The sequence below is a fragment of the Garra rufa genome, chromosome 10 (genome assembly GCF_049309525.1).
Source record: "Garra rufa chromosome 10, GarRuf1.0, whole genome shotgun sequence".
Taxonomy (NCBI): domain Eukaryota; kingdom Metazoa; phylum Chordata; class Actinopteri; order Cypriniformes; family Cyprinidae; genus Garra; species Garra rufa.
In genome coordinates, this window is record NC_133370.1 from 9,757,366 (window position 1) to 9,770,443 (window position 13,078).

At 33.2% G+C, this 13,078-nt stretch overlaps 1 protein-coding gene across 11 annotated transcripts in view; it reads left to right on the forward strand.

The window, feature by feature from the left end:
- The first annotated feature begins 7 nt into the window (after positions 1-7).
- The window catches only part of LOC141344249 (muscleblind-like protein 1), a 51,396-nt gene continuing 38,325 nt past the window's right edge, over positions 8-13,078 (forward strand). For all 11 annotated transcript variants that reach the window (XM_073849067.1, XM_073849068.1, XM_073849071.1 and 8 more), the window contains exon 1: positions 8-251. In XM_073849067.1, coding sequence (XP_073705168.1) covers positions 78-251 — 174 coding nt within the window. In that variant the 5' untranslated portion in view covers positions 8-77. The remainder of the gene's footprint in view (positions 252-13,078) is intronic.

Below are 13,078 nucleotides of genomic sequence, written 5' to 3' on the forward strand. Positions count from 1 at the left end.
AGGACAAACATAAGCACACCCAAAGCACTTTGGGATTTTAAGGAATTGAAGTTTGCTTGCCGCTAAAGCGTGTTGAGATGGCGATGAACATGGCTCACATGCGGGACACGAAATGGCTGACGCTGGAGGTGTGTCGTGAGTTTCAGCGGGGAACGTGCGCTCGCACCGACGCCGAGTGCAAGTTCGCGCATCCCGCCAAGAGCTGCCAGGTGGAGAACGGGAGAGTCATCGCGTGCTTTGACTCACTGAAGGTAAGAAACACCTCAGGCTCGAACATTACTGAATCTGTCTGATCTTTCTTAATGGAGTATGTCCACTTTTGGTCATATGATTTAATTTATTTTCATTTTGTTTATTTGCTACATTTTAATTTTAATATTTTCTCACCTTTCAATTAAAAGACAGGAAAAGATAAGGGGAAATTTTGCAAGCTAGACTAGAAATCACATCTCTCATCTCATCTCACTTTTGACATTTTGGTCACATGTTTATTATTTTAATTTTTATTATATTATTTTTATTATTTTGTTGTTTTTTATTTTATTTTATTTTATTTTCATTGTTCCTATTTTAATATCTATTATTTATAATAATGTATTGTATTTTATTTTATTGTAACATTTTATTTATTTTTTGTATTTTTATTGATTATTTGCGTAATTGTATTTTATTTTTGAGCATTGAGCACACATGATTTTTTTTTTACATTGTATCATTTTCTATTTATTTTATTTTTATTTCTGGCCTTTTGTTATTATATTTTAAACGTTATTATTTTTTATTTATCATTTTTGTTTTATTTTTATTATTTTATTTATATATTATATATGTTTATTTATTCTATATATTAGTTTTATTTTACTTTTGATTATATTTAAAATTATATTTTATATTTTATTTCTGGCATTTTATTATTTTATTTTTAACTTTTTTATTGATTATTTATGTAATTTGTATTTTTTTTTTTTTTACATTTATAATTTTTTATTATTTTATATTTATATTTGTAATTCTGGCCTTTTATTATTATTTTATTTTTAACATTTTAATTATTAAATATATTATTATTGTGTATCATTTATATATATATATATATAAAATTTTATTTTTGATTATTTTTAACCTATATTTTAATTTTATTTCTGGCCTTTTGTTATTTTATTTTTAACATTTTATTATTTTTATATATATATTTTTTTTATCATATAGATCATTTATCATATATCATATATATATTAGTGGTGGCCCGTTATCGGCTTTAACGTGCTGCGTTAACGTGAGACTCTTATCGGGTGATAAAAAAAATATCGCCGTTAATCTATTCTCAAAGTTGGGTTGGGAGCTGGGTCTAAACTACGCAAGATATGATGACTTTCACCTTGATATTTGAGCGCGGATGACGTATACCTAGTGGAATTGCACTGTAGGGGGCGAGAACGAGTCTTCAACTTCTGTGAAATTACCACATCAAATGAGACGTGCAAACATGGATGCAGTTATGAAGCCGCTTCAGGGCAGGTGCGTTGCTAGACCCTTTTTACTGGGGCACGTGCCCCAGTGAAAATCTGCTGTGCCCCAGTAAAATCTCAAGTTGAGTTATAATTTACTTTGATAATCCCGCAATAAAGACATTAAACTATATGCAACAACTGAATTGACGCTTCTAAAAGCAACGCACTTTAATGGAAGACTATGCACGCAGATAGGCTATCCATGCCCATACACAGACGCGCACGTCGTGCAGCCTTTTGCGCAGAAGTACTTGGTTACACAAGTTTGTATAGGTAATTATGTTGTAAATGCAATTGTCAAGCAGATTGTGATGCATTTTGGAAACAGGAGATGAGCGCCTGGTCTAATGCGCCACCTGGCCCGTTCTCGAAGACTTACTTTTAGTCATTATTTGGGTAGCACACATATTCTGAAAATGCCTTCAGCCGAATTCAAATTAGCCATTTTAATCTAGATTAATCTAGATTAATAAAATTAATCTATGCCCACCCCTAATATATATATATATATATAAAGATGTTCCAAGCCAGACTAATACTCTTATTGCCCAATGCAAATATTCAGCCTTATTCATTCATTTATTATTTTTTTTACCAGCTTCTACTAGTTTACTCATTTTACTAGTCAAATAGCACTTTTACAAGCATGAAAATAAGCAAGATTAGTTTCCATATTATCTGGATATATGAATGGCTCAGTGTTTTACCTCAGAATGACACAGCTGAGCCTTAAGCCATTAATTTCTTCTTCCTACTTACTTTGGATGCCAACATGAGCATTCCACACACTATATAAAAAGGTAAATCAACTGCACTGTAAAGCGCAGGGACCTTTATATGGGAACTTCTTTTACAGGCGTAGTAGTCTAGACCATAATACTTCCAGGAGGACCCATCACCATGGCAACACACCAGCATTGTTGTCATGATTGTTATTGAAACTGTGATGATCACTGTTACAAAAAGAACAAGCCTTGATCTTTAAATGTTTTGCATAGAGAAGTTCCTGCAAACTCTTGAAGTTGCAAAACTTTGCGACAAATGTTCAAATCCAGGTCTCTCTCAGAAGAAGACTAAACATAAACTGATTATTCTGTACTTTGCTGCCTTGTAATAACACACTGAATCTCTTATGTTTGGACAAGACAGTCTGAGGTCTCTGCTCATTTCTGCAGTTTTGGTTCAGTTCCTCATTCGGTCAAGTCAAAGACACACTCACTACTCTGAAACCACTAGAACCCGAGCCTGGATGAGTAAGAGGACTCTCAAAACTGAACGTTTTGACGATTTTGGCGTCCACGATAATGGTTTTCAGTTAATGTTAATAATTATATGGCTGTATTGTATTTTTAAACCCTTTGGCTATTCAGCACAAAGCCACTGGTACTAGTAAAAATCCTAGAAATATGAGAAATATACACAGAGAGAGGCCGCTCGCAAAAGCTAATGCACGTTTCTGTCATTCCCGTTTCCCGTCCTGAGGTCTGAATGGAGTATTTGCTCTCCAGATCCAAATCCTTTATGATGAACAGGCTGATACCAGCCAGTAACTCCACAGAGATCTGATCCTCCTCTATGAGCTCTCTGCTTTTCCCTCTAATAACACCAAAAATCACATCCATCAGTGCAGACCCCGAGACTGGCCCTCTAAGAAAGTCTGAGTCAACAAAGACAGAGAGGTCTGTAATGCCTAGCAGAAGAAACTAGGGTTTTGCACAACTTTCTGCCATTTGGATGCATATATTGCATCCAATTATTGGTGTTTATAGAAGAAAAACATTATTGTTAAAAAAAATAATATATATATTTTATAATATTATATATTATAATATATATATTATAATAAAAATTATAAAAGACAATTCTTTATATATGCAAACCGATAACCGATATGTTGGCTGATAAATCTAAATGCAAATTTTTATATAATTATTTACAGCCAATTCCTTTGTATCACCACTACTCACATAAAAAAAAAAACATTTTTAATTAATCAACCGATAACTGTCAATACCAATAACCGATAATTCTTTATACATGAAAGCCGATAACCGGTATGTTGGTCGATAAATCTGAATGCAAATTTTTATATAATTTTTAGGAGCCAATTTTCTTGCATCACCACTATTCACATTTTCTTCAAAAAAGGTTTAAATAATTAACCGATAACCGATAATTCTGATTATAACCAATATAACAAATAAATTAACCAATAACCAATAAATAAATTAAGCCAATTCCCATGCATCACCATTACTCACATTTCCTTCAGAAAAAAAAATTACATTAGCAGATAACCAATAATTCTGATTATAACCAATATAACAAATAAATAAAATGAATTAACCGATAACAAATAATTCTGATTATAACCAATATAACAAATAAATTACCGTTAACCGATAATTCCGTTAATACATTCAGATTTTTTAGAGACCAGTTCCCTTACATCACCACAAATCACATTTTCTTTAGAAAAAACAAAACAAATAAATAATTACATTGACAGATAACCGATAATTCTGATTATAACCGATATAACAAATAAATTAACCGATAACCGATAATTCCTGTAATAAATAAACTTTTTTTAGGAGCCAGTTCCCTTACATGACCACGAGTCACATTTTCTTCAGAAAAAAAAACAAATAATTACATTAACAGATAACCGAAAATTCTGATTATAACCGATATAACAAATAAATGAATTAATTAACCGATAACCAATGATTCTTTAAATATGAAAGCTGATAACTGATATGTTGGCTGACAAATCAAAATCCAAATTTTTATATAATTTTTAAGATCCAGTTCCCTTGCATCTCCACTACTCACTACTCAAAAAAAAATTAAAAAAACATCCGCCAAAGCACGCCTTTCCCCGTTAATCCACATAATCTGACATATCATTCATGTCAGTAGCACAAATGAAGATAGTTTTAAAAATGCAGCGCATGAGCAATAATAATAGTGATCTGTCTTAGCAAGCATGACTAAAGGGTTTTTCCAGTTTACGCCTTATGCTTTGATAAATGAATTATGGCCTATGTCACATCTGTCCAGAATGAGCTTCTATGAAGTTCTCCTAATCCATTACTTTGCTTCATGTCGTCCAGTGTTTGGCTTAGTGTGGAGCTACTAAATTATTCATATAACTAAATATCTTTAAATATTAAAAAGACCACATGTGCTGAATTATTAAAATGTTTACATTTGCTGAAATATTAAAAACGTCAGTTATGAGTTTATTAGGTGCTAATTTGTGTCGCCAGGACTTTGCAAACAGCTCCACGTACTGTAAGTGTGTGAGTGTGTGTGAATGTAAGTGTGTGTGTGTGTGTGTGTGTGTGTGTGTGTGTGTGTGTGTGTGTGTGTGTGTGTGTGTGAGTGTGTGTGAGAGAGTGTGTGTGTATGACCACTTCCTTCCAGAGCAGTAGGGAATGCCACTTTGTAATTTTCCATCTATTTTTACACGGCAGGAGAAAAGCAAATACACACACACAGACACACACTGGCAGGGGGGGTTCAAGCTAAATCTCATGTCTGCTGGGAAACCTTGGCAATGTTTCAGGTGTTCCCCTCCACAGACACACACTCACTCGCATATACATACACACACAGACATCTGTTTATATTGGACACATGCAGTAGTTGAGACACTTTTGAAAAATATACAGCATATACAAAAACCTACTATAGGTTTTTTGAACATTACCATAAAAGTGATACCATTTATTTTTATGGTTTTCAAATAGTATGTAAATAGCACAGTAAAGGATTATATTATATTGGATTATATTACCAGTCAAAAGTTTTTTGTCAAAAAGATTTTTATTGTTTTTTAAAGAAGTCTGCATTTTGTTGATCCAAAGTACAGCAAAAACAGTAAATTTTGAAATATTTTTACTATTTAAATTATTTTTACTATTTGATCACAGAAATAAATTACATTTTAAAATATATTTAAATAGAAAACCGTTATTTTAAATCTAAATTTTACTATTTTTGCTGTACTTTGGATCAAATAAATGCAGGCTTGGTGAGCAGAAGAGACTTATGTAAAAAAATTTTTTATAAAAATCTGTGAAACATCTTAGTGTTCAAAAACTTTTGACTGGTATATTATATTATATTATATTATATACTGTTTAAAAGTTTAGAGTCAGTAAGATTCTTTTAATGTTTTTTACATTTATTAAATTAAAAGTACATTAAATTATTATTAGTACATTAAATTATTATAGTACTGAATTATTATTAAAATTTAAAATAACTGTTTTCTATTTTAATATATATGAAAATGTAATTTATTGCTGTTATGCAAAGCAAAATTTTCACCATTACTCCATTACATGATCCTTCAGAAATTATTCTAATATGCTGATTTTCTGCTCAAGAAATATTTATTTTTATAACAGCTGGAAACTTATGCATAATATTTGTTTAAAACCGTGACACATTTTTTTCAGGAATCTAATAAATAGAAAACAGTGTTTATTTAAAAATAAAACTCTTTTGTAACATTTTAAATGTATTAACTGTCACTTTTGATCAATTTAAAGCTTTCTGGCTGATCACAAATGTTTGAATAGAAGTGTATTTACTTTTATTTTTTAGTATTTTCTTGTACAATATTATTTTATATTAAAATATAGCTATTATTCTTATTCAATTTATTCTATAAAATATATAATATATATTTTATATCACAGTATTAGTGTACATAATGTTTTTTTTTTCTAAAAGCTTAATTTAATTAAATATTTTAAACATTATTTTGTTGACCTTTTGTTTGGAATCGAATAAATGCCAACTAAAGGGCAAGGTAATTTGTTACAATTAATAATATATACCGTCATGCCGCACAGCTCTCGTAGAGCAACAATTCTGTTTTCCCAAGGAGGAAGAGTGAAAAACAGATGAACTATGAACACGTGTTTTGCGTCAGACGACTCGAGTCGTATGAGAAGATCTACTGTGTATAAATGCCAGTGTGAGTCGTGAATCTAGCGCAGGCCTCGTGTTCGTGTGTGTTTGAGAGAGAAAGAGAGGTAAAGATCTAAAGAAATTGTTTCAGTGCAGATGTGGACAGAAGAACATTGTCTAGTGTGTTTGTGTGTGTGTGTGTGTGTGTGTGTGTGTGTGTGTGTAACAGCACTTTTGGCCATGTTGAATCGTGCTGGCTGGATGAAAAGCACACTGTGAGGCTGCTGACGCTGACTGCCATGGGCCAAAGTCCAGACACACACACACACACACACACACACACACACACACTGCTCAGCTTTATCTATCATCCCTCTATCTGACAGAATGATAGATCTGTTATCTCTGCCTGTGTAAATAATGCCAGACTGACAAAGAGAGAGAGAGAATGTGACAACAAATGAACTAAATAAAACCGACAGAAAATAACAGTGGTTTTCAGAGAGACAAAAAAAGAAAGAGAGAAACAGCCATGAATTCGGTGTTGTTTTACACTTTTTTTGCTCCGAGCGAAATGGAAGATCATAGAGTGGAAAAGTGGCTTGTGAGCGAAGCTGACGTGGGTGAGAGATGTTTGAGCCGGCTGGCCAGTTTCCTCATCTCTAATAAGAAACAGACCAGCCATATGGCTCACAGAGCCAAGATGGCCACTGCATAGGTTTTGGCGGGAACAGCAAGTTCAAAACCGACCAAATACACTCTTAAAAAAAAAAGGTGCTTCAAGCGATGCCATAGAAGAACCATTTTTGCTTCCACAAAGAACCATTCAATCAAAGGTTCTTTAAAGAACCATTTCTTACCTTTTTATAATCAGAAGAACCTTGTTTGCCACAAAGAACCTTTTGTGAAACAGAAGATTTAGACAAAAGATTTAGACAAAAAAGGTTCTTCTATGGCATCGTGAAACACCTTTATTTTTAAGAGTGTAGGTGAATCTTTATCTTTTATAAACTCGCAATTCTGAGAAAATAAAGTGTCATTTTGAGATATAAACTCACAATTTTGACTTTTTTTCTCAGAAATTCTGAGAAATGAAGTTGCGATTTTGAGAATTAAAGTCAGAATTTCTAATTATAAACTTGAAATTGTGACTTAATTTTTCAGAATTGCGAGTTTATATCTCGCAATTCTAAGAAATGAAGTCAGTATTGCATGATATAAACTTGCAATTCAGAGAAATAAAGTTGCAATTTTAAGAAGTAAAGTAAGAATTTTGAGATATACTCACAATTGTGACTATTTTTCTTAGAATTGCAAGTTTATATTTAAAAAAATATTTTACTTTTTTCTCAGAATTGCGAGATATAAACTCGCAAATCTGAATTTTTTTTAAATGAAGTCAGAATTGCCTGATATAAACTTTCAATTTTGAGAAATAAAGTCAGAATCTCTCACAATTATGACTTTTTTCTTAGACTTGTGAGATATAAACTCACAATTGTGACTTTTTTTCTCAGAAATTCTGAGAAATGAAGTTGCGATTTTGAGAATAAAAGTCAGAATTTCTAATTATAAACTTGAAATTGTGACTTAATTTTTTCAGAATTGCGAGTTTATATCTCGCAATTCTAAGAAATGAAGTCAGTATTGCATGATATAAGCTTGCAATTCAGAGAAATAAAGTTGCAATTTTAAGAAATAAAATCTGAATTTTGAGATATACTCACAATTGTGACTTTTTTTCTTAGAACTGCAAGTTTACATCTCCCAATTGTGACTTTTTTTCTCAGAATTGTGAGAAATAAACTCGCAAATCTGATTTTTTTTAAATGAAGTCAGTATTGCATGATATAAACTTGCAGTTCAGAGAAATAAAGTTGTAATTTTAAGAAATAAAATCTGAATTTTGAGATATACTCACAATTGTGACTTTTTTTCTTAGAATTGCAAGTTAAATCCCCCAATTGTGACTTTTTTCTCAGAATTGCGAGATATAAATTTAGCAAATCTGAATATTTTTTAAATTAACCTTTATCCATGAAAACATTTGACTCTACGTAAATGTCCCTTACTTGTGTGCAAGGCATTGGTGTTTGTAACTTTAAGTGAAAAAATGCTTTTGTCTCATTAGAATGGTCATGTTTAATGTTATAGTTACCATTGGGAGCTCATTTTAAACCACTTTTTATAAGAGGGTTCTTTTAAAAAACGTAAAAAAATCGATTTATGCAAGTTAAATCTGTTTCATCTGGTATTTTTATGTATGTCACTGCGTTATGAGGTCAGCTCGCAGCTTAACGATTTGAGCAGACCGTGGATGGCCTTCTTTTAGATGGTATAATTAGAACAGGTATCACATGACCAGGCATCTAAAGCACACTGGCGCAGACACACATACTCATCCAGAAACACAACACAAATTAAAGCTGCGAGCAGCGATGAACGGGCCCTCGCACCCGGGCTCACCGCCGACCGGTGGCTTCAGGAAAACAGCAAACGGTGGGCAGTATGCTTTTAATACAGTAAATGTAGGAGAAATATGTCAAAGTCACTTAAATGTGCCAAACTTGCCGCTGCCAGCTGGTGGCGCTATGCCTATAACTGATTATTGGCATGTAGATGTGTTCAGGCCAGCACTATTATCAAACATATGAAGTTTGGTGCAGATTGACCTTGGTATGTTTGAGTTAGTGAAATATATGAGATATCCTGCTGCCAACAGGTGGCGCTATGATAATATCTGAATATTGGTCTTTAGGTGTCTTCAGGCCAGGACTCTTACCAAACCTGTGAATTTTGTGGCAGATCAGACATTTTCAGGCTAAGTTATAACCACTTCTATGTCTATGCAGAAACATCTAACTTTGTCAGGCCACCACGGACATGCCCTTTAATGAAAACTCAAGATCTTCACAATTTAACATCTCTAAGGCTTCAAGATCAGACTGACCAAATATAATGTTGATTTAACTAAATGCAATCAATGCAAGGACTTCAGATAAATGCCAACTGTGAACCAGTATGCTACAAATGATGATAAGAACATGATTCATGATGATAGCAAAATGTTATTATTGCTTCCTTTACATCCACCACTTCTGCTTAAATGTCATTGTTACCTATCTGTACAATTTTTGTGTGGATATTGCTTTGCTGGTGACTCCTGTTATAAGACATCACTCTTAAGTGCTACATAACTAAGAATCAATAAGGAAGACGGTGCCCAGTTGGCACATGCATTCACAGTAATCCTCTGCTAGTTTGGATTTTAAGTTTACAGAATTGAAAGGGTTACACTTTAAAATCAACACACAGACACATACACACAAAATATAAAATGTTGCCATCCAGTTTCATTTGTTAAAATTAACTATATTAGTTAACATGACCAATACATAAATAGCATTTATTAATGTTAATTAATATTAAGCTAAAAAAAGTATTCATATAAAGTTTATGTACTGTGAATTAACATGAACATGAACACAGTTCATGTGGGTGTACAGCAATACACAATAAAGTGCTCTATAAACTCTTCATTCTTTCAAAATATCTTTAAAAATCAAGTTGAGTATTTTAACGGGGTGATATATATATATTTATAACTGATCTTAAAATTATGGTTTTCAGATGTTTTGAAGAGATAACAGTAACGTTTGTTTTGTTGTCAAAGTTTGTCATAATTTTTTATTATTATTATTTTATATTCAATAAATAACACTATGTAAATATTGTCTATCAATGAAGATAAATTGATCATGCTAAAAAGTTGTATTTTTTTTATCTTTTGCTATGTGACTGAATAGGACAAGTTCATGGTACAGTTAAGTAAAAAATAAATAAAAAACAACAACTGCAAAATACGAACAATGAAAGACTAAGTGACCCTTTATATTTTCTCAAAATATCAGACTCTCAAAGATCAGACATATTTATGTAATTAAAATACATATGTGCATTTTTTGTTCAAAGATGGTCTGTAGGATGGCTCTCTACTCTGTCACCCTCTCTGCCTCTCACCCCTCCCCCCTGCAATAATGAGCTTCTCTGTGCCTGACTGAACGCACACACATACTGTAGAGACATTCACCAGAGTGACAGCAGGTTTCTGAGTTATTTTTTTAATTTTCTTTAATTCATTGAAGCTTGTATAAAATTAATATTTCCAGCACTTGCTCAGAATGATTAGATCTCTGTGTGAAAAAAGTTTTAAAGAGTTTGGATGCTGCACTTTAAAGATATAAAAAATTAGGGTTATGTTTTTTACTATATCTTTAAAAAATCACCACGTCAACACCGTTCGAGATATCCAAAATCCGCTCGCAATTTAACATCTTCAGAATCTTCTCTTCATGTTAAAAAAGTTTGGTGTGAACAGCTGGTTGTTCTTAGGAGTAGTGTGAATTTGTTTACTACCTGATTTTTCAAAAAATCCACCTTCAAATCAAAATAGCCGGCTTTCTGTTGGTCTTAGCTAATGAGTTTGATTTAGAAAGTTGTCCAGATTGATGAGAACAATATATGTACAGAGTTTGGTGACTGTAGGAAAAACTAACCCCCCAACTTTTGTCAAAAGATGGCGCTATAGAGTGCCTGCTCCACGCCCATTTATGACCTTTTGCCAGTGTCTAACTATCATTAATATTGATGTGTGTGTTGAGTTTCATGAAATTCTAAGCATGTTATCTGCCTTGAAAAGACAGGAATGTAATTTTAAAGTTTGACATGTTGCCATGGCAACAGCATTCGATTTATCATCGACCCCTTTACATATTCTTATCGGTCGTGTTTTGACATGATTTTGATGAAGTTTAAAGAAAATCGATTAAAATTAAGAGGCTGATTTCAAAGCATTTTGAAAATGACACGTTTCCTGCTCCCAGTTGGTGGCGCTATAACTTTGACTCATAATAGTCACATTTATGGAATCGGCATCATACAAGGAACAAACTGGTGAAGTTTCATCAGAATCAGGCAATGTGTGCAACAGTTATTAGACACTTCCTGTTTCTCATTTCTCGCCATAACTTTGTCGCCTTGCCACGGCCAAACCGTTCGAGATATCAAAAATCTCCTCGCAATTTAGCGTCCCCAATGTCTTGAGATCATGCTGACAGAGTTTGGTGACAATCCCATGGAATTCCTGGGAGGAGTACGTTAAATTCCAGAGCATGCGCTTTTTAAACAGCCCTAAATATCTCACTTCCTGTTGCGTGGAGCCCATGACATAGAGTACAAAAGTTGTTCAGCTCGATGAGTTCTATATGTGTACCGAGTTTCATATCAATACGCGCAAGTATGTGTGCGCAGTACATCAAGTTTTCAAACTGTGTTCCAGGGGGCGCTGTAGAGGCCCTGAACCACGCCCGGGTCCCAGCCTCTGTGGCGTCCGGACGACGGCAGATTCCGACGTGTGTGCAAATTTTCAAGAGTTTTTGAGTATGTTAAGGCCCCCAAAAGTGCCCCAACGGTTGAAAAAAAATAAAAATAAAAAAAAAAACAAATAAGAATCCTTAGAAGAACAATAGGGCCTTCGCCCTTTTGGGCTCGGGCCCTAATAAGTATCTATGCTTTCAACAGGCCATTTGCATATCATGCAAATCATTTGACTGAATATAGTCAAATATGCTTTCCCTTCCCAGCAGCCCTCATTGGTTCCAATCAGACGAGACAGAGGTGAAGTTGAGATCAACCAGTAGTAGGGAGGATCAACACTCCTCTTTAACGCTTATCTCTCCATTTTGGCATGAGTTAGTGCAATTATGCAACACACCAGAGGGATCTTCCCAGTTTAATGGTGCTGTTTGCTGGTAACGAACGCTCCTTTGACCTTGTTTAGTCACACGGAACAAATCAGAATGCTAAATGAGATGTTCAAAGCCGATGTAAAATAGGCGAGATTTGTACGCCTGCAAACGCACTTCAGTTGAACTCTTTTATTTATTTAGCTACCGATTACGTTTAGTCTAATGAACCAAATTAGCAGCATATTTATTTATTTTTTGTGATCATTAGCATTAATAAATCTAACTAATTTAGCCTGCAGCTAACTATGGAATCCCGTTTATGCCACTGAATAAAAAATATGAAAGTGACTGACTTAATTTCTTAGAATTGCAACTTTTTATCTGACAATTCTGACTTTTTTCTCACAATTGCGAGTTAACACCTCGCAGTTCTGACTTTTCTGAAACTTTTCACTTGAGAAATGATGAAGTCAGAATTACGTGAACGTCATAATTTTAAGATAAAAACTTGTAATTGTGACTTTTATATCTTTCAGTTGGGACTTTTTTAAGCAATAAAGTTGCAATTTTGAGAAATAAAGTCAGAATTTCGAAATATAAACTTGAAATTGTGACCTTTTTTCTCAGAATTGCAAGTTTATATCTCGCAATTGGCACAGTTTTTCTTACAATTCTGAGATATAAATTTGCAATTTTGAGAAATAAGTCACAATTTCAAGATATACTTACAATTGGGACTTTTTTCTCAGAATTGTGAGATACAAACTTGCAATTCTGAGAGATTAAATAAGAATTATGAGATAAAACTCGCAATTCTGAGAAATGAAGTTGCAATTTTGAGAAATAAAGTCAAAATTTCGAATTATAAACTTCAAATTGTGACTTTTTTCAGAA